The 23,178-nt window shown below is 34.9% G+C and overlaps 1 protein-coding gene and 1 pseudogene across 1 annotated transcript; both read left to right on the top strand.

Moving 5' to 3' along the window:
- Positions 1-14,379: 14,379 nt before the first annotated feature.
- LOC101681876 lies at positions 14,380-15,320 on the top strand (annotated as a pseudogene).
- A 5,152-nt stretch (positions 15,321-20,472) lies between these two features.
- LOC101682169 (olfactory receptor 52E4-like) lies at positions 20,473-21,417 on the top strand. Its single transcript, XM_004768212.2, has one exon. It carries the CDS (start codon positions 20,479-20,481, stop codon positions 21,415-21,417), a length of 939 nt encoding a protein of 312 aa, XP_004768269.1. The 5' UTR covers positions 20,473-20,478.
- Positions 21,418-23,178: the final 1,761 nt, after the last annotated feature.

The following is a 23,178-nucleotide window of genomic DNA, read 5'->3' as shown; positions in this document are numbered from 1 at the left end:
AGAGCGTATCATGCTTAGTGAAATAAGTCAAGCAGAGAAAGACAACTATCATATGATCTCCCTGATATGAGGAAGTGGTGATACAACATGGAGGCTTAAGTGGGTAGAAGAAGAATAAATGAAACAAGATGGGATTGGGAGGGAGACAAACCATAAGTGACTCTTAATCTCACAAAACAAACTGAGGGTTGCCGGGGGCAGGGGGTTTGGGAGAAGGGGGTGGGATTATGTACATTGGGGAGGGTATGTGATTTGGTGAGTGCTGTGAAGTGTGTAAACCTGGTGATTCACAGACCTGTACCCCTGGGGATAAAAATATATGTTTATCAAAAATAAAAAATTAAAAAAAAAATATGTTAATAGATTTCTGTGAAAAGCTTAGATATATCTGATTTCACTGGGGACAATCCTGGGGTATTTAGTGCAGTTTTTGTTTTTTTAAATGTCTCCAGTTTTTGCCTTTCATTTTAGCATCTTTTTACTTATTCTTCATAAAACCCTGTAGGCACTATATGCTCTCACTGTGCCACCACCACCCTTTCTGGAGAAGCAGGAGGCGAACGTACCTGAAAACAAGTACATGAAAACTTGTGTTAAAGAATGAAAATCTTGTTTTTAAGAGAAGCTTGAATGTATGGAATTCTAATAGTGAATATGAGTTATATTTAGTCATTTTTTTTTTCCTTACAAGGGGGTGTGGTGTTGTGTGTGTGTGTGTGTGTGTGTGTGTGTTTGTTAAGTGTATTTAGACAAACTTCTATCTATAGTACTATTTCTACCTCTCCAAAGCCCTCTTTCCTTGTGAACTACAACATACATACATCCTTTTTGATTCCATGCTTTGCAAAAGTAGATGAATCTCAGACAAGTTCAGGTAGAAAATAAATTTTCAAAGTTCCCCTACTTTCACAAGAATTTGTTGGATATTCTTACAAGTACTTTTGTGTAATCTTTTAGGAACGTATCTCTTCCATGACTTCTGGGGATCAAGGATCTCTTTATTAATCTTCCTGAATTTGTTGTGAGCAGAAACAGATGTGTACATAAAAAATCATGAGACAGAACATAAAAGCACCTGCTCAGGAGGCTAGGAACAAGTTTTCCTATGGCATGTTTGCCATCTGATGGTATAAAAATGACTGTACAACTCTGCAACATGACTGATCCAGAACATGTACCTTCAGGGTTTAGAAGTATGGAAGGTTATGGGCGCCTGGGTGGCTCAGTGGGTTAAGCCGCTGCCTTCAGCTCGGGTCATGATCTCAGGGTCCTAGGATCGAGTCCCGCATCAGGCTCTCTGGTCGGCGGGGAGCCTGCTTCCTCCTCTCTCTCTGCCTTCCTCTCTGCCTACTTGTGATCTCTCTCTGTCGAATAAATAAATAAAATCTTTAAAAAAAAAAAGAAGTATGGAAGGTTATCTGTCAGCAAGGAGCATGGACTAGAGACATCGGTAAACACTTTCTGAAAGGAATTCAAGGATATCTATATATAATTATCTGAAGAATTTACTTCCTGGAGCATCTTGAGCAAATTAAGTGCTCTTTTCTCTTAGAGACAGAAAGATGTACATTCTAAGCTCTTGATGGCCTCTTTTTTGCAAAAGAATAGCAACAGTGTTCTTCCCAGTGTTTTCCTTAATTGGATGCTGTGTTTCATTTTAAGCACAACTCAAATTTAGTAATATTTAAGAATAAAATACATAAAATAAAGATTGATATCTTTCCATTTATAAATTATTATTATAAGTTGGCTTTAAATCTCCATCCATTATGAGGCCCCTTATCTTGAAAGCCACACAAGATTACCAACAGGATTCCTCAAAGAAACTAAATTCAGTGTCCTACCTTTTGAGGGAAAGTTCGTACATATTTCCAGTTATCTCAATGATAAGATTCAGATATGCCAATCTGTAAGTAATGATGTTTTCTACTAAAATTTTAATAGCTACTATATATTCATGTCCTAACCATGTTTTTTATAGTCTTAATGTTCATTGCCTCCAACCATCTCCCAAGGTTCCTTTCCATACATTCCATATGATTAAAAAGCCAAGCAGAGTTTAGCAACAACCGCAATGAAATTATCTTTTAGATCTATATATAGGGTCAGCACTCCCAAATACTATGTTGGTGGGTCTTGATCCCAAACAACAAAGAAAATGGAGTACTGTTCCCCCACCCTAATGCAGCCAAAATTTCACTTATAACTTTTGACACCCCCAAAGCTTAACTACTAATAGCCTGCTGTTGACTTTAAGCTTTACTGATAATATAAACAGTCAATTACACCTATTATTGTAAGTTATATATTTTATATACATATTCTTATAATAAATAAGGTAGTGGAAATAGAATATTGTTAAGAAAATGTAAAGGGAGAGAGAACACATGTATAGTGTTGTACCGTATTTAAGTGGATCCACAAAGTTCAAACTCATATTGCTCAATGGCCAGCTAGATATATGCAAATGATATAAGGCCAACGGGAGAAAATTTGCAGTTCCAAATACCTAAATATCTCCATATTTATTGAATAAGTTGCATAACTAATTAATAACCTTCCAAAACAATCAGGTTCTGAAGGTTTCAGAATGAAACCTGATTGATAAATTCTACCAATCACAAAAGAAAGAAATTACATCAATTCTTTAAAACTACTTCCAGACTATAGAAGCTAAAAAATACTTATATTACGAAGATGGACATACCCTAATAACAAATCATTTAAATATGTCCAAAAACATACATAGAGATTCTATCTAGCTACCTAGCTATCTATATATACCATGTCTCAAAATTATCTCTCATGAATAAATGTAAAAATCCCCAATGAAATATTATTAAATTAAAACTAACAATTTATCAGAATAAGTAAGTATGCATTGACAAATGATGTTTATTCTTGATATACAAGATTGATTCAATGTTCAAAAACAAACAATGTAACCTAGAACATCAGCCTAAAGAAGAAAAATTATATTGATCATATCAATGGTTAAAAATATATATTTTCTGGGGCTCCTGGGTGGCTCTGTGGGTTAAGCCTCTGCCTTCAGCTCGGGTCATGATCTCAGGGTCCTGGGATCGAGCCCCACATCAGGCTCTCTGCTTGGCGGGGAGCTTGTTTCACCCTCTCTCTCTGCCTGCTGCTCTGCCTGCTTGTGATCTCTCTCTCTCTGTCAAATAAATAAATAAAATCTTAAAGAAAAAAAATATATATTTTCTTAAAACAACAACAACAACACATACTTAAAATAACACACAGCAAACAAGGAATAGAGGAGATCTCCCTCAGTTTGACTAAAAAATCAAAACCTTCAAGTAAAACATATGTAACTTTAAAAAGTAATAATAAACCAATTAAAACTTGTGCAAAAGATTTGTCCTGGCATACCACATAGAAAATATACAGATTGAAAAAAGCACATGAAAAGATGTTCAGTATATTTTTCCACTAAGGAATTACTAATTAAAAGATGCAAAATTTTCCACCTCGCACCTCTAAAAATGGCTAAAACTAAAAATAAATCAGTAAGGAAATTTCATAGGTAGGTGAGCATGCAAAGGAAGTAATAGAACTTTTCATTCATTTTTAGTGGAGATGCAAAATGGCACAATCATTTAAACTTTATTCATAAAGAACTGGAGGCAGCAAAAATGCCCTTCAATAGGAGAATGAATATCCAAACTATGGTATATCCAGTGTACATAACACATGGATATATTCAGCATTAATAAGAAATAAGATGCTAAATCATTAAGTGACACAGATGAATCTTAAGTGACACAGATGAATCTTAAATGCATTTTCTGAAGTAATGGAAGCCAATCTGAAAGGATTTCACCTTGGGTGACTCTAGTGAAAATATATTCTGGAAAAAGCAAAACAAGAAATCACAAAAAAATATCCATAGTTGCCAGGAGGAGGAGGACTGGGGTGATATTGAATATGTGATGCACATGGAAGTTTTTAGGTTGGTGAAACTATTCTATATAATTCTGTAAAGGTGGATGTATGATATACATTTGGAAAAACCCTTAGAATTTTGAAACACAAAAGATGATCTTAATGTCTGCAAATTTAAAAAAAAATCATGGAGGAGTTCAGGGGATTCCATGATGAAATGCATAGTATGAGAAATATTGTATATTCAAAATGTAGGGAAGAAAAAAACCTCACTAGGGTGGATGAAAAAAAATTTTTTAACCCAAGTAGTTCTGGAAAAGAATGGAGTCTGTGACACCAAAGGCAAAAAGAGCTATAATAAAGCACCGTTCTCTCTTGGGCAATTTTTCCCTCATAGAGTTATAGGTTAACAATTCCAATGCACCTACATATGCATAGTGTTATTGAACAATTATGTAAATATACGACATATAGTGAGGACTAGGTTTCTTATTTTTTTGGAGTGTGAGTTCACAGAGAACCATGAGGGGATATTAGAACAATTCATGTGGTAACAGATTAGAGTTAGAGACATTACCATGTTTAGTTTTAGTAGATGAAAGATGATAGAAAGATGATAGATAAATAGATGATAAATATTTACTCCTATATTTCCTTGATATACCAGGTGAGATGGTTTAAACCAATGACACCCCCGTAGCAAAGTACGTCCAACACCCAAACCTTTGTTTCTAATATCATTATCCAATAAAAGGTATCAGTAATCCTTGGAGAAATATCACATTCTAAGATTTGGGCAGGTGATATATGAGATATGCCTGTAGAATCTCATGGTCCCAGAAAGTAAAGAAGTGACCCTGCCCCCCCCCCAAAAGAACACACAGTTATGAGGGTGAGACAAAGGGACACAGGAACCAACTGTAAGAGCTCCCAATAGTCAAAGCTGGGCAATGTGAAACAAAAGTAATATTGGATTACAGCCTAAAGTATAAAATAAATATTTGAGTCCGTATGGATAAAAATAAATGATTGAATACATAAACAAATGGGGGAATAGATTCTCTCCAGGCAAAAGCAAACAAACAAATGAAAAAACCCTCCAAACAATATATGAGGATGTTTCATGTCCAAGGATGAGGAACGTAACTACTCACTGTTTAATTTGTGGGCTACACATTGTAAATTACTTGCAAAGAGAAAACTTGGAAATGGAGGAGAAAGAGAACCCTAACATGACCTCAGCAGGTGATGAAGCTCAATAACAACAGTGATAAACCGTGTTGATAGTATGTATCCTTGATCTGTTTTGACATAATTAGTATTTTACCTCCTTGGTCTTCTTCCCCAGTCATAATTCTGGTCTAGTCATGGAGGAAATAATCAGACTAACCTCAATTAAGGGATATTTTACAAAAACTCGACCAGTACTTCTTTAAAAAAAAAAATATATATATATATATATTTGAGAGAAATAGAGGGTGTGCATGGGGCAAAGGTTGGGGGAGGAGAAGGAAGGTCAGAGGATTAGCATATTTAAGCAAGTTCCAGGCAAGGCAGGGAGCCCAAAGCGGGGCTGGATTCCAGGATCCATGATGTCACGATCTGAACCAAAATCAGAAGTTGAATGCTCAATCCACTGAGCCACCCAGGTGCCCCTAAAATCTGACTAGCACTTTTAAACACTGTGAAGTCATCAAAACTAAGAAAAACCCGAGTAACTGTAATAGTCAAGAGAACCTAAGAGCCCTAAGTAGATATAACTTGTATGTGTAATTTGGTATTCTGGGTGGGATCCCACTAGAGAAGAACATTAGGTACAAATAAGGGAATCTGAATAACATGAATTTTAATATAACATAAACTTTAGTTAATACTGTTTTATTAATTATAACAAATGACCATGATAGTGTAAAATGTTACTGATGGGGGAGATATGTATACATTTATATCAAAGCTCTCGGTACTCCATTTGCATTTTTCTATAATCTACAGTGTTGTAAATAATCTTTTAAAAAATGCATATAGAAAATCAATTAGGCAGAAATTACCTTACAGGCCTAGGAGAGAGAAACAGGATATGTTCTACAAAATATCAAAATTTTAATACACTGTTGAAATTATGAAAGAATATAACTGACAAAGGAATAAACAAAAATGGTAAATGCACTGTATAGAGAATCTAGAAACACACAGACTTAGTTGTCACGTGACAGTTGACATTGCAGATCCCAGTAAAATCCAGGAGTTCCATAGGTTTCTTGACAAGGCTCTGCCCTTCAAACAAAAACCTGACTTTTGAGGTAAGTTAAACTGGGGGGGGTTTAAGAGGGCAAAGATTGTTAAAAAGCCCAATTTACCAGTTTAGATGCATAGCTTAACCAAGAAATACACAGCTTTTACTCAGTAATAATCCTGAGTTCTTCTTTTACCTGTATGTTTTGTTCTTTATTGACAATAAATCTAGGAAGGAAAATGATATCACATTTATCAACTCCCGTAAGATTCCAAAAGTGAATCTAGGAGACTTCTTCATGGCAACTCCTGTCAGTATCAATTTTCAGAAAATATCCTCGCCTGGAAGTACTAAGTGTTAGTTAAGTGGTTTAGTTTACTATCAATAAACCATTACAAATTTCTTACTATATATCAGGAAATGTTTTAAGTGTTATACAAATATTACCTTTTTTAATCTCCTCAGCAATGCTTTGCACTAGGTATTATCCTACTCATTTATAAGAGGAGAAAATGGAGATAAAGAGTTTAAATTTCTTTCCCAAACTCTTATGTGCATTAAGTAGGAAAGGTGGGATTCAAACTCACATAGTCTGTCTCAAAGTCCATCTATTTAACTAATTTTCGGTATCTCACACTTCTTTCCCTAGACCTCTTCTCACCAGTAAATTAAACCCTGTCTCATTTTACTATCAACACAAACCAGGAGGTGGGAGTACCTGGGTGGCTCAGTCAGTTAGGCAGCTCCCTTCGGCTCAGGTCATGATCCCTGGGTCCTGGGATTGAGCCCCACATGGGGCTCCCTGCTCAGTGGAGAAAGAGCTTCTCCCTCTCCCTCTGCTGGCCACTCTGCCTACTTGTCCCCCCTCTCTCTCTCTCTCTGTCAAGTAAATAAATAATATCTTAAAAAAAAAAAAAAAGAAGAAGAAGAAGAAGAAGAACCAGGAAGCAGAGAGGATTTGTGTTCAAAATAACTAGTCTTTTTTTTTTTTTTTTTTAAATTATATTACCTCTTGTAAGGTTTTACAGGTGAGATAGGTGCAAGGCAAAGTTTATTAAAGGCACCCTTAGGCAAGGTTCGTGACTCAGGAGAGGAGAGTCGGGGAAGTCACTCCCAGGAGGGGGTCGAGTGGGTCTTTTATTTGGGTTAAGACAGCATATAGTTCATAGCCATATAAGATAAAGTATTTGGTGACTGGAGGGTAGGGGGTGTCCTGATGTTCCTGTTTCCTGCGTAGATATAGGGTTACTTATGGTGACATGTCCTCCCGGCGGGAGAGTCATGGGTAAAGGAAGAGGGTGGCCTGGGAGTTAACGATCCGTTGGCCATTTTTATTGTTCCTCCTGCATTCCTGGAGCTGTGGACCCAATATCTCTCACATCCTAGTTCTAATGAATACTCTATGAAATGATAGATACTAGGTGGGCTTCAATTTTTTTCCTGATAGTACTGAAGATTGAATTGTGTTTATCATGGGGATGGGAGGGAGAGGTAGGTAAATTTTGGAGAAATTGACCAGATACCTAGCAAGATAAATAAAATGGTAATGGAAAAACAAAAACAAAAACAAAAACAAAAACAAACAAAGAAAAAAACAGAATGACTTGCCAATCCCTTACATAAAATCACCCCAGATTTTCTGTGACCTGGCCTTTTATGTGGGGCTCATGAGAGGGAATGTAGAACTAGAGGGATCTTGAAGAGAAAGAATGGGTGGTAAGCCCTCCTCATAGCTGTTCCTGCCTAGAGATAAGTCAGTTTATCACAAGTCATTTTAAACTTGGGAAACCGCATTCAGAATCTGGACTTTTTCTTTTCTTCTTTCTTCTTCTTTTTCTTCTTCTTCTCCTTCTCCCTCTCCCTCTCCCCCCCCCTCCTCCTTCTTCTTCTTCTTTTTCTAATTCTCCTTTTTTAATTTTTTTTTTTATCACCAATGATGTTATGCTTCATATTTATGGAGCATGTAGCTCAGTGCCTCTGTTTTCTCCAGAGAGCACCAGTGTTTGGAGACACTCCATTTTAAGGTCAGTGGTTACAGTGTAAGTCTTCCATTTCAGTCAGAGCAGATGAAAATGAAAACATTCTGGGGCAGGTGGGTGAACTAGCTTATCAAGAAAGCCAGAAGCTATGCTGGTAAATCTGGCCTTGGGTTCAAGAAGGATCCACTAAGACAGTAACTCTTTTTTATTTTCAAACTAAGAAACAAAGAGACAGAAACCATTTCATTGTGGTCATTTCACTGAGATGTAGGTTGAAGAGATAAAATAGACAAGAGGAATGGAGAAAAAAGGAAGGCTGATTGAATATGGAAGGAGCCCAGAGTATAACAAGATAATTTACACAGACTCAGGTGTATACTATGACAAAGGGTTTATAAATCTCATTCTTAATCTTATTCTTATCTGGATAAGTGGAGTGTGCATGTGTGTGTGTGCTTATGCAAACACCTTTTTAACTTGCTTTCTGTGTCTTTCTTGAAGTCTTTGTCATTCAACTCACTTTTTTCTTTGCTTCCTGTGATTGTACCTTAACCTTCAGTCTTGTCTGTCTTTCCCTCTCATAGCAGTCACCATTCTATATCGATTATGCAGAACTTTAACTAACTTTGTGTACTCCTCTGTCCTCCATTCAGCTCTCAAGAGAAATATTTCACAATTCATGCCTTCATATAACTGACAGATAAAAATACCAGATCAAGAATCCTTATATTTCCAAAGCTATTACCAAAATAGTGGGTTTTTTTTTTTTAGCATTGATTCATCATTTACAAAACAAATTCCAAAGTTTTCCAAACATTTCTAGATCCATATGAGGATGATTAAGCAATATAGTCTGTCTAAATTTCATTTCTATAAATGGCTTTAAATGTTTCCCTAATTGAAAGGTAACACAAATATGACAATAGATGCCAAGAACAAAAACTCAAATAATTTTGCAATTATATGATTAAAATTTCTTAATTTATGCTGGTCTCCTAATATGTTATCATATTTATTTATAATTCATGAATTAAGCTTGCAAGATATGTATGATTTCATTATTATGTGAATATGTTTTATAAAGAAATAAGTTTATGGAATATTGCTAAGCAGCTTGAAAGAAACAGAACTAGTATCTAAACAAAATTTTTTTATCTTCAAATCCTGAACTCTTTCCATTATCACATATCATGGAGTCAGTTTTGCCTATTTGGGCCCACTTGCAGTTACATACAGCTCTCTCTGTATTTCTGCCTCCAATTATCATCCTGAGTATGCAACCCCACTACCAATCACTCTCTCTTCTATACAAATTTGTTATATTTTCTCCTTGTCACCAAGACAGTCATAATCTAGCCAACTGAAAAACATCTGACCACGTAACTTACTATTCTTCCTATAAATAGGGTCAGCAAAATAAAATATTCTTTTCTATTGCAGCTGGTAGTTTTGCACAATAATTGTGAAATTCATGGAAGTCTTCTGAATAAGAGTTGATGAATAGGTAGGATTCTAAGAAATTGTGAACTTTCAGATCCTCAAAAAGACAGAAAATGTCCTGTCCATGTCAATTCTATTTACGTTTTTCCTCTCCTTTCCCCTCTAATAGGGGAACGTTAACACTAGGAAAGTCCTGAGGAAAGCTTTGCTAGCTGACTATTATTACTATAATAATAATAATAATAGTTAGTTATTATTATTATTGCCACAACTAGTCATTCTACCTAGGTATATTTCTTTGGGAGCTCCTAATATGTGCTTTTAAAAAAAGTGCTTGGAAATTACCACCTTCTCTCACAAGTATCTCCAGTCAAGGAAGGGACAGAGCACTACAAAACCTGAGAGTATCGTAGTACAGAATGGAATCAGTGCCTATGTTTGGTTTTGAGGATTTAAAGAAAAGTCTATACAAAGTCAAGGTTATCAGATATTAAGTTATACACTGTTTTAAAAATTCACTGTTATGTATTTTTTAAAAAAGTATTTATTAGAAAGATAATAAACAAGAGAGAAAACAGAAGCAGAGGGAAGGGGAGAGGGAGAACAAGAAGACTCCCTGCTGAGCATGGAGCCCCAGAGGGGACTGGATCCCAGGACCCCAGGATCATGACTGAGCCAAAGGCAGAAGCTTAACTGATAGAGCCACACAGATGCCCCCAACATTATATATAAACACATTCTAATTCATATTATAATTGATTATCTATCTTACTTATTTTTCAGCAGTTCCCAAAAATCAAATAAATTAAATTAGATTAACTTGAGGAGCTTTATCAAAGTCATAAAGAGCTATCCCATCCATACCTAATGATTCAGAATCTTCAGGATCAGAACTTAGAATTTGTATTTGTATCCAGTACTCCACAGTCTATTATGAAAAGCCAGGATTAGAAATCACTGCTGTGTAAACCCTCTTTCAGTGTGTATTTGATGGAACCCATGGAGAGTTTTGGTTACTTCTTGCCTGCAGTAACTTGTGATAGCTTTGGAGAGCAGGTCAATTGTCTAAAAAAAGCTGCCTGGCAAGATGAAGCCAAATATAAAGTGTTCTTTAATCCGGGAAGTCACGTCTTTCAAATTCTCAGGACGCTGAAAAGTAAATACTCACTAGAAAATATGAGAAAAATGATAATGTTATATATTAATGGAATATAACAGATATTTTTGAAAGGTGGTTAGACTGTACACAGAGAAAGGAGGTAGAGTGTGAGCATAAAAAAGGAAGAAACAAGGATGAAAAAAAATAGTGAATGCGTCACCATATTGTCACATGGTCCAGAAAATCCAGTTACTGTGCCCATCTCAGCCATAGGCTTTTAATATCTAGACCTTCCCTCTCCTGTGTGAAAAATTCTATCAGACTGACTCTCTTCAACTTAAATTTATATACATTATTCTGATGGCATTTTCATTATTATTATTTTTTTAAAGATTTTATTTATTTGACAGAGAGAGATCACAAGTAGGCAGAGAGGCAGGCAGAGAGAGAGAGAGAGGAGGAAGCAGGCTCCCTGCTAAGCAGAGAGCCTGACGTGGGACTCGATCCCAGGACCCTGAGATCATGACCTGAGCCGAAGGCAGCGGCTTAACCCACTGAGCCACCCAGGCGCTCCTCATTATTATTTTTTAAATATCTCTTTGACTAAATTTGTGAATACTTAGGAAGCAGCATGACATATCATTCTAATATTTTTTTGGTGGGTTACTAAGGGGGTAAGTGATTCATCTGAGCCTTTCTCTCTTCATTTTAACTCTGTCAGTAATTACAATCTTTCTGGTTTTTTTTTGTTTTTAATGATTTTATTTATTTATTTGACAGACAGAGATCACAAGTAGGCAGAGAGGCAGGCAGAGAGAGAGGAAAGGAAGCAGGATCCCTGCTGAGCAGAGAGCCTGATGTGGAACTTAATCCCTGGACCCTGGGATCATGACCTGAGCTGAAGGCAGAGGCTTTAATCCACTGAGCCACCCAGGTGTCCCAATCTTTCTGGATTCTTAAATAATGGATACAAACTGGCACATAGCTGTGTTTAAATACATGCTGGTGAAGATCTAGAAAATGAATATATTATAAAAATTCATTAGATACTGTGTTGAAAACAAGGTCTAGAGTGTCCTTTTTCTCCTTCTCTTTCCTAGAAAATTATCTATTTGATATATATTCATCTAGAACAGAGGCAAAACAATTGATACTCAGTTCAAGACAGCACAGAAAATTTTTTAAAATTTGACACACCATAGGTTCACTTCTGTAACTTAAGAGCCTGAAATATTATCATTCATTGGTTTTATAGGTATTCTATTTAGAGATTTTGCTGGTCAAACACATTTGTGAAATCACCAGTTAAATAAAGTTGCTTTAGGAGAGAATCTCATAGTTCTGATGTACATTGTAAATACCTAAGAGGAAAAATAAAAACCTACAGAAATTTCCAATTTGATGTGGCTATTAGAAAAAATATTTTGTAGCAAAGCAGGAACATGAGACACATTGACTTCACATAAATACATGGTGTTCTATGGGATTTATTTTGCAACATTCTTTAGGGCTCCTTTAACATAGAGCAAAGAGAGGCGATAGCAACAGCAATACCTGAAAATGTAAACCAGAAAGAAAGAATGGTGATCCAAATAAATGTTAGGAAAGTAAACAAAAAACGGAGATTGATTTGATGTTTATTAAAAACGTAATTTCATACACTCAAAAATTGTTGGAATGATACAAGTCTGTTAAATCACTAAGACTAGTGGGATATTGGGAAGAAAAACGACCAATAATAGTGTATTTCCTGTAGGATATAAATAGCATAAGTTCAAATTATTCAAGAACTTTTGGAAATAGGGACACAATTTGGTACTATTTATGAAAGAAACTCCATTTATAAGTAGAAGTCAGTTTACATTCTTTATAGCCCATTGAGAAGTGAATGAAATAGGAGTAAATAGAAATAACATATACTATTTCAAAATTCTTGCTATTTTTTAAAAATTGGGGGGGGGGGACACTGAACAGGTGGAGAATGTGCAAACACAAGAGAGATAGAGATGGGAAAAAACAAAGAGGGTTAAGAGTGGTATATGCAGACTTGAAAGATGAGGTCAAAGCAGAGGTGCTTCTATTAGCAGCAGGCTGGAGTAAAACACTTGTACAACTGGGGAAGGGAAGAGTAAGGGGATGCAAATATCACTTGCATGGTCATCTTAATTTTCTAGAGAGACAAGAGAAAGTGCTGCAAGTTAAAGAATAAATGTATCAGTACCTTGCGGTGTGAGAATAGTGCATGTATGGTATATTCTCTGAGGCAACTAAAAAAGGAACCATCTAAAGGACACGGGAAAAATTTTCATGTCCTGGATGGCCTGTCTGCAGATACTGCAACTGCATAATTCTGTAGCTTTTCTCCATTAACTCTCAGCAACCAGAGCTCTTGGATGGGAAGTGGTTGCAGAGGTCAGGGCTGAATCTGGGGAAGATGGATTGACAGCTGAATGAAGAGATAGCAGAGTCAAGGAAAGAAACATGCAGAGAGATGGGAAGGATCTGGTTTGGAGAGTTGAAGAAGTGAAGCTGTCAGGAAATAAATAACTGTGAAGAAAAAGACTGAACTAGGGGCTACAGAACTTGATGTGACATTGGAACAGAGGTGACAAGAAAAATCCTTAAGAGGGTAGGAAAAATGTGAGGTGTGGTCAAACTGTGACTTGGAGTTCAATAACTGAAAGGTAGGGCATTTATATATGCAAACAGATTGAGGATATAACTGTGGGGAAAATAGCAGAAGATGAGTGGCCATGAACAGTCACTTAGGTCAACCAAAAATTCAAAGTCAGACCTTTTTATCATATGATGTGAAATAGAAGCAATGCTAATGATTCATAGATATTAGATTTGCTTTATTTTAATGCAACCTGGCACTATTTTGTTACTACTGTTTTGGATCTTTCTACACAAGTATTAAAAATATCTCCCACCATAGCTTTATAAGGAAAAGTTCACATTACATAAAATATTCAAATTTAAGTTCTTTACATATAACTCAAGTCAACCTTTGATTACTAGTGCTGCTTTGAACGAAATTGCTCTTGCAGTGTCATTCTTATCTCTTCTGCTGTTTTAAACAATCAACTGTAAAATCTAATGGTGAAGCCATCTCAACCGCATCAATTATAACCACCATGAGTCTTGATTTCCTGCATTTCATACAGTCTTCCCTAACTGCAATGATGTTTCTGATTGAGGTCCGCGAGTTCACCTACTGGTTTTTTCCATTAGGTTTCATACCTTTAAAAGGGTTTCGTGCAAATTTTACCTCCAGAGGCTATAGCAATTGACTATGAGATAGAAAGAAAAACATACTTGTCATAATCCCAGAGAAACCATACATTGTATTATTATTTTAATTCCTAAGCTAGAACATCCTTGAAGATGGTTAACTATGTACAATCTGAACACCAAATACCTAGCCATTTGTATGATATTCTATTGGTCCTTGATGAAAGTTTAATTATGTTATTAAAATGGATGGAAACAAATGTAATGAATCAGATCAGTTGAGATCAAACGATAACAATATGTACTTCAGTTTTCAAAAAAAAAAATCCACAGTTATGTAATGATGGGTGGGGTGTTTAGAAAAGTTCAAACATATTTTTGTATCATTCTGTAGGAAATCAGTAACATTGGACAAGAAGAGATGGCATCTCTCAGTGAATGAGACATCTGGTCTATGTTACATGCAGCAGTACAAGTGCAACGGAAACATGGTCCCATCTAATGACACATAATTCCATCCCAAATTATTTCTCCTGCTGGGAATTTCAGGGCTAGAAGAAATGCATATGTGGATTGCTTTTCCATTTTGTGTTGTGTATTTGACAGCATTATTGGGAAACATTACAATTCTTTCTGTGATTCAGACTGATCATAGTCTCCATCATCCTATGTTCTACTTCCTGGCCATTCTGTCATCTATTGACATGGTCCTGGTCCACATCCACCATCCCCAAGATGCTTGTAATCTTCTGGTTCAACCTGAGAGAAATCACTTTTGAGGGCTGTCTCATTCGGATGTTCTTCATCCACTTATGTACTGACATGGAGTCAGCTGTGCTCGTGGCCATGGCCTATGATCGCTATGTAGCCATCTGTATCCCTCTTCGGTACACACTGATGCTGACAAACAAAGTGGTATCTGTTATAGCATTGATCATCCTCCTGAGACCCTTAGCCATTGCAATCCCCTTCGTTCTGTTCATCTTAAGGTTACTTTTCTGTGGGCATCAAATCATCTCCCACACATACTGTGAGCACATGGGCATTGCCCACCTGTCTTGCACCAGCATAAAGGTGAACATCATATATGGCTTATGTGCCATCTCTATTTTGGTGTATGACATCATAGCCATTATCATCTCCTATGTCTATATCCTCCATGCTGTCTTCTGCCTCCCTTCCAGGGATGCCCGAATGAAGGCACTCAGCACTTGTGGCTCCCATGTGTGTGTAATGTTGGCCTTTTACATTCCAGCATTTTTTTTCCTTCATGACCCACTGGTTTGGCCAAAATGTTCTTCAATACATCCACATTCTTCTTGCCAACTTTTATGTTGTCATCCCACTTTCTCTCAACCCTGTAATTTATGGGGTCAGAACTAAGCAGATAAAAGAAAGGGTAACTAGAACGTTCAGGTATAAATTATGAAATTTGGTCTTCAGATATTAAGAAAGTTTGAGTATGAGAAAATGAAGCTTATTCTCTACTCTAAAAATTGTCACATTACAATGTCTAGGTGGTATCCTATGTGCAGATTTATGAAGTTTTTCATTCATCTTAGAAAATGTCAGCCAAAAGTAACAATAATAATTATTTAATATAAGCATAGTCCCAACCACATATGACAAATGACAGCAACTATGTGATAAATAAAATAGCATTTACATGAAAAAATTCCATGAAGTTGACAAAAATTGATTAGCATAATAATAATAATAATAATAATACCAAAAATTAGACATATATTATGAGCTAGGCACTGTTTTCATGACAAGTATGTAATTTCATGACAATACAAGTAAGTATTATTCTTTATATAATACTTTATATAATACTTGACAACACAAGTATGTATTATTCTTTAAATTCTTACAACTACAATAAGTAGTTTCTAGTTTTTTCCCTTTCTAAAGCTGAGGGAACTGAAGCAATAATAATATTGCATATTAACATTAACATTATATTAGAGAAAGTAGCATTTTCAAAGTTGAACAGAAACACTCTCATTTCTCAGATGAGTAACCTAAACACACAATGTGAGTATATTAAAGAAAAACTATGAACAAAAGTACATAAATTTTACATGTAAATGGGTACAAGATACTATTAGTAGGAAAAACTGACTCCTTATATAGGACACTGATGGGAAGAGGCACTCCACAATTCCCTGTGATGTAAGAATCGTATAAATGCTATGAAACAAGAGGCATTATGGCTACCAATGGTGACATCTAATATTTCTTGACCCCTTATAATGTTCTAGAAACTCCATTTGGCTCTTTAGATAATCCACATTTTATAATGAGTAGGTGGAGATTCAGAAGTTAGGTAATTTACACATAGTCATGTAACTATTATGAAACAGGATTTTAAATGAGTTTAGTTCCAGGGAAGTTTCCTTAACCTCTCTGGCATAATTTAATGTAGAAACAGACTGTGAAACAGGTAATCAAAGTTTAAGAAAACAAATGATTTTTAGGTGGCAACATGTTATATTACAGCTTAAAATGGAATTATATAATGCTTTGAGCATTACTATTAATTCAGAAATGTGGATAAAAGATGATAGTATATATATATATATATCTTATAATATGTATATATATGCTTCAAATATGAAGAGACTATGATTAAAGTATTAGAGAAAATTAATAGATAGAAAAGATGGAAGGGGAAATAAGCTACATTAAAAAAAAATTAGCACGCCCAAGAGACAAATATGAAATAAAATCCCAGTTCCCTGGAAGCAGGTTTGAACCAAGATGCTTCATAAAACTTGGCTCAATCTCCCAGACATCTGGTCCCTGCAGGGACTGACCAAGGATGGCCTTCTCAGGGGAGCTACATCCTCTGCATAAATTCATCCTTTTGAGGGATCCTGGGCAGAAAGGCCAGCCTGACATTGCAGGAGGAAGCAGAACATTGCCTTGGGAAGGTAGTCCAGGTTGCATTTTTATATGGTGGGAGGCCTTCCGTGAAAAGGCTGAGACAGGCAGGGCAGCTCAGCATAGTGGACACTGAAGAGCATTTTGGAAAATTACATCAGGTAATACACTTAAAGAAATATCAAGGATGTAAGTGCCCTTTTTCTCAGCTACCCCTCAGAGAAGGAGCACCCGGGCACAGTAAGGTTTGCTTTCATAGCAGATGTTAGCTTGAGTGAGTGACCAGAATCCAGAACTACGGAAATCAAAGTGGTGTCAGTAGAGTGACCTCTTTGAAATGGTTGCTCTATTTTGGTAGCTGTAAAGCCTTGGGGACGATGATCATCAGTGAGCTTGTTGCAAATAATCATAAAGAATATACCATGGTGAGCATTTGACTTAAAAGCTGATGAGTGTGAATAAAAAGGAAAATATCAGGAATAAAAGCTAGGTGCTATTCGTAACAAAAATTATTAGAGAATACTAAAACTTAACATAGGTTCTTAATTTTATTTTATGCTTCTTGAGTGGGATTGTAAAACATTTTAGATTTTAGGATTTTTATCTCTATATTGATTGAGATAAATAATCTTGTGTTTAAAATAAGCTCCCAAAGTGATACTGTATTTTATACTTATTAAAGTGATACTGTATTTTATAAAAAAATATTAAAGAAGACACTTATTTTGACTAGATTTATATATTACACTAATTCATTATGGAGCATTTCAAACATCTACAAACTAAGCAGAGATGTGTAATGCTCTCAGGATCCAATGTCAACAACTGTAAATATTCTGTTCTCTCCAGACCTGGATTTGATTTTTTTAAGTAAAATTTGAATTCTGTTTAAATGTAAAATCTTACCTGTACAGTCTTGGAAAATGTATATACTTTTCCTACACCCCTATAACAAATAGGTATCCTATGCCCCAATACAAATATAAAATTTTTCTGTTACCTCAAAAAATTCTTTTGTGTCCCTTCCCAGTCTGTCCGTGACCCCTTTCAATTCCTGGGCAACCACTGAATAGATATCTTCAGTACCCATTTTTTTGTTGCTATTAAAGCTTTTAATATTAAGTAATCTCTCACCACTCTGAGATCCAGAGTCACGTGCTCTGCTGACTGAGCCAGCCAGGTGTCCCTGGTAACCATTTTCTCTATCTTCATATAAGTGAAATCATATACTTAGTACTCTCCAGTAACTAGTGGCAGTTGACAGTTCAGGATAATGACATAGATTCATCTACGTTGTCACACATAGAAGTAGTCAATCCATTTTTATTGCTGAGTAGAATTTCGCTGGGTAAATATTTCGAAACGGATTTGTCTGTTTACTCTTGATCACAGTATTTATGTTGTTTCCATTTGGAGCAGTTGTGAATAAAGCTGCTACCAACATTCTTGTACCAGTCTTTGTGTGGACAGATATACTTTCACTTGTTTTGAGTAAACTGCTAGTAATTCAGTTGTTGGAGGTAATTAGGAGAATTTGTTCCACATCCTTGTTGAAATTTGGTATCATCATGCCTTTTTTGGGGTTTTTTTGGCCATTCTAATAGATGTTTAATAATATGTCATTTTTAATTTTAATGTACATTTCCTGATGTCTAAAGATTTTTTTTTAAAGATTTTGAGAAGTTTAATGTCATTCGTATATTTTCTTCTGCTAAGCAACAGTGTAGGCTCTTCTTTTTTTCTTTTTCCATTGCTTGTTTTCTTATTTGCTATTTTAAGCACTGTCATATGCTTTTAACACAAATTCTTTAACAGAAATTGTAAAAGAAATTGTAAGGGATTGTGAATATTTTCTCTCAGTCTTTGCCCTCTAAATTCACGTTCTTAAGAATAAATTATAAAATTTAATAGCACGTAAGAGGCTATTTTTTTAATTGTTATTGCTTTTTGTGTTCTAAAAAAACATTACTTTCCACTGGGTTGCAAAGATACTTTCCTTTCTTTGACTTCATACATGTTAGAAATTGAGTTGCTTTTTAAAAAATATCTAGGTATATTTTAGAAATGTAATTAATATTTGATTTTGTTGTGAAGTTCGAAGCAAGGTTCTTTTTTAAAAATATATGTATATTTAGTTGCACCAGTATCATTGGTAGAAACAACTCTCCTATCTTCACTGAATTACTTTATTTGTCACTTTATAAAATTTAACTGAGGACATAAAATAAGTCTATTCTGTTCTTTCTCTGCTTATCTATTTGTCCATCATTTTTCATCTATCACATGGCCTTGATTACTATACATTTTAAAGTCTTAAGTCCTTTATTATAAGTTCCTCTGTTTTGTTACTCTTCTTCCAAACAATTTAGGGTATTCCTATAATTATTTTAATTTCTTGGTATTGATTGAAACCGTTTTAAAGCTATTGATCTTTTTAGGAAGAACTGACATCATAACATATTTCAGTCTTCCAAACCATGAACATGTTATACTTTAAAACTTTTTTATGTCCTTTTAATTTCTGTCATGTTTTACAATTTTAAGTGCTTATTGCTAAGTACACCATACTGTTGATGTCATTTTAAGTGGTAGTGGGAATTTTCACAAAATTTTAACTGAAAATTTTAGTTTATAATTGTTGTTAACAGTATATGGAGAAGTATTGATTCTTTTACCTGATTAATTGATAAGCTAAAGAATTTGTTTTATATTCTTTAAGTTTTATGTAAGTTGTCTTGTCACTTATGAATAGGAAAGTTTATTTCTTTCATTCCAATCTTAATGTCTTATTTATTTATTTTTGATACATTGACATTTTTTGGACCTCTAGTAAAATATTAAATGTAATTGATACTGGTTGCTATGCTTGCCTTATTCCCAACCCTAGAAACAAACCATTCTGTGTTTTACCATTCAGTATATTAGCTGTGCATTTTTCCATAGATTCCTTTCATTAAATTGAACAAGTTTTATGTATTGCCTAGTTTGCTAAAAGTTTCTTTAATAACACATATGGATGCTGAACTTAATAACTTTTTAAACCTGTATTAAAACTATTTTTTGCATTATTTATGTGGTGAATTTTTTGACAATAAAGTAGAAAAATACTAATAATACATTTATCAATCACAGTGATAAAAGCACATTTTATTAAAAGATAGCTATAAACACAGTCTTATTAAAGCAAGTAAGGGGAAAAATAATAATTAACAAAGAGGGGACTATGACAGTCAAATAAGCCTTATAAGTAGATATCTTCTTGATCACCATATCCAAAGTTTCTCACCATTCCAATTCTACATTCTTTTTTTTTAACATTTTGATAAAGTTTTCTCTTACATATCCACTCAACTAAGTAACTAATGTGATTTAAAGATATAATACAAATTTTGGTTACTGGAAGGGTTTTCAGTTGATACTAGTAAATATGGATGAGAATTTCACCAAAGAATGAGCTAAAAATGATCATGGATCACTACCACAGCAGAAAAGACTATTTCTAACTTCTGCAATCTCCTTGGAATATTAAATGGAATAGTCAATAATTTGAATTTAATAGTCAGTTGTCCTCAAATTCCTATTATGTTCTTAAGTGTCTAGTTGGTATGCTATTATACACACCCAACCACCATATATCACTTTATGTCTCCCCAGAAATACTGAAGAAGATCATAGAGTATTTTCCAAGAGTTCTCTTCAGGATGTCTTCTGTCAATGACAGTGACTCTTATCCCTCTGCCTTCCTTCTGTTGGGTATCCCTGGTTTAGAAGCTTTCCATATCTGGATTGCTTTCCCTTTCTTTGTTGTTTATCTGATAGCACTCTTGGGGAATGTCACAATCCTGTTTGTGATCAAGACTGAGCAGAGTCTTCATCAACCCATGTTCTATTTTCTGGCTCTCCTGTCCTTTATTGATCTAGGCCTTTCCACTTCTACCATTCCCAAGATGCTAGCTATCTTCTGGTTCAACTCTAGGGAGATAAGATTTGAAGGCTGTCTCATCCAAATGTTCTTTATCCACACCTACACTGGCATGGAATCTGTTGTACTGCTGGCCATGGCAATTGACCGCTTTGTCGCCATCTGTTATCCACTGAGATATACCACTATTCTCACCAATAGAGTGGTAGCCATCATGGCGTCCATTGTAGTGGGGAGGCCAGTTCTCCTTGTCATCCCCTTCTGCCCACTTCTCAAACGATTGCCCTTTTGTGGAAACTACATTATTCCTCACACCTACTGTGAACACATGGGAATTGCCCGTCTTGCCTGTGCTAACATAAGGGTCAATATCATCTATGGCTTATTTACCATTGCTGCTCTGATTTTTGACTTGATTCTTATTGCCCTCTCCTATGTTCAGATCCTACGAGCTGTTTTCCGCCTTCCTTCAAGAGATGCCAGACTCAAAGCACTTAGCACATGTGGTTCACATGTCTGTGTCATCTTAGCCTTTTACACACCAGCATTTTTCTCTTTTATGACTCACCGATTTGGTAGAAATATTCCTCGCTACATTCACATCCTCCTGGCCAATCTGTACGTGGTTGTTCCTCCTTGTTTAAATCCAGTTATTTATGGGGTTAGGACAAAGCAAATTCAGGATCGAGTTGTGAAAATATTTGTAAAGAAAGAGTAACCTAAATGTATTTAAAAATTAATAAATTCTTTTAGGCTAACCTTCAACCTGTACATCTCTCAGTGTGGCCCAAACTGAGATTAGTAAAAGCCAGGTAGGTATTACTTCAGCCTCTTTTAGAATCTCCTAAACTCACGCTCCATCATGCCTTTATGTAATCTCCACTTTTTCAATAGATCATATATTGCTTTTTCTCATTGAAGGTGAGAGAAGATTGTGGGACCTAGTCAAAGACATAATGAAATTCTTGAGTATGTACAGCAGTAAAATTTATGTACAGATTTGATTAAAAAAATTCCAGTGGCATAAAATTCTTCAGGGTTTGGAAATATTCATGGATTAATATTTTGGAATGTGTTCTTCAACTACCTATTTGTCTGCCAATATTACTTTCATCTAGGTGATATTTCTTAATTTCACTCAGAGAGTTACTGCAATCTGCATGCTATTTATCACTCAGTTCAGTCTCTGAAAGAGTCAAACTCATTCTCTGTTGCCAGTCCTACAATGATACTAAAACCAGAGGAAAGCATTCATGAAATAAAATTTGTTATCAAATTCCTTCATAAACTCAGTTACAAAAGTATTAACAAGAATTATGCAAAATCGAGTTTAATAATATATGACATGATACTATATCACAATCAAGTAGCACTTACCTTACAAATGTGGGGGAAACTTTCATTTAAAAAAATCTATTACTGTTTTTCACCATATTTTCAAACAAAAATAATTGCATATAATGTTAATAGATGCAGAAAAAACATTTGATAAAATCCATCATGAATTTCTGATAAAAATTTCAGAAAACTAGGAAAAGAAGGGAACTCACCAGTAGGGTAAAGAAAACCTATGAAAAGTGGTAGGTTACATCACAATGAAGAAAGACTATTTCTTCTCTATCATCCAAAAAAAAAAAAAAAAGTAAAATTATTCTTACAGTGTCTGCTTGCTTTTGTACTGGGGCTTGTAGCCAATGCATTAAGGTAAGTAAGAGGAAATAAAAATCACTGATATTAAAAAGAAATTTACTTTTTATATGGTTTTTCTATGTAGAAAAATCTTACATAACCTACTAAAAGCTACTAGAACTAATATGTGAGTTTAGCAAGTTTAGAAGATGCACGGTTACTACACAAACACTTAAATTTCTTAGTCTAATAGGATTCTGTTAGAAAATTAGGTAAAAATATCATTTGCAAAAGCCTAAAAATAGAATATTTAGGGACACATTTGATTAAAAAAAAAAGTAAGACTTGTAGAGAGAAAAACTAAAAATCATTGCTGAGAACATATATAAAAGGAGAGATAGACGATTGTCATGTATCCAAGTCTCAATATCATGAATATTTCTATTCTCTCCACGTTGATATATAGATTTACTCATGTTCCAATCTAATTTTCAACAGGTTTTTTTCTTGTAGAAATTGAAAAGCATATTCTAAAATCTCTTTGGAAATGGAAAGTAACTAAAATAACCAAACAACTTTGAAAAAATATGTTAACGAAGTTGGGGTACTTAATTAGTAAGACAGTATGCATAAAGTAGTGACATAAAGATATATAAGATAATCAAAAAACTAGTCTAGGGAGCCCAAATATAGACCCATACATATAATCTTAATTGATTTTCAACAAAATGTCAAGGTAATTCAACATAGAATGGAAAGATGTGGAACAACTGGTTAGTTATATGCAAAAATATGCACCTCAATCTATACATCCTTTATAAAAATAAAGTAAAAGTGGATCATAAATGTA

Source organism: Mustela putorius, unplaced genomic scaffold (genome assembly GCF_011764305.1).
Source record: "Mustela putorius furo isolate JIRA1106 unplaced genomic scaffold, ASM1176430v1.1 tig00003987_pilon_pilon_pilon, whole genome shotgun sequence".
NCBI classification, from domain to species: domain Eukaryota; kingdom Metazoa; phylum Chordata; class Mammalia; order Carnivora; family Mustelidae; genus Mustela; species Mustela putorius.
This window is presented reverse-complemented; position numbering and strand designations above follow the sequence as displayed.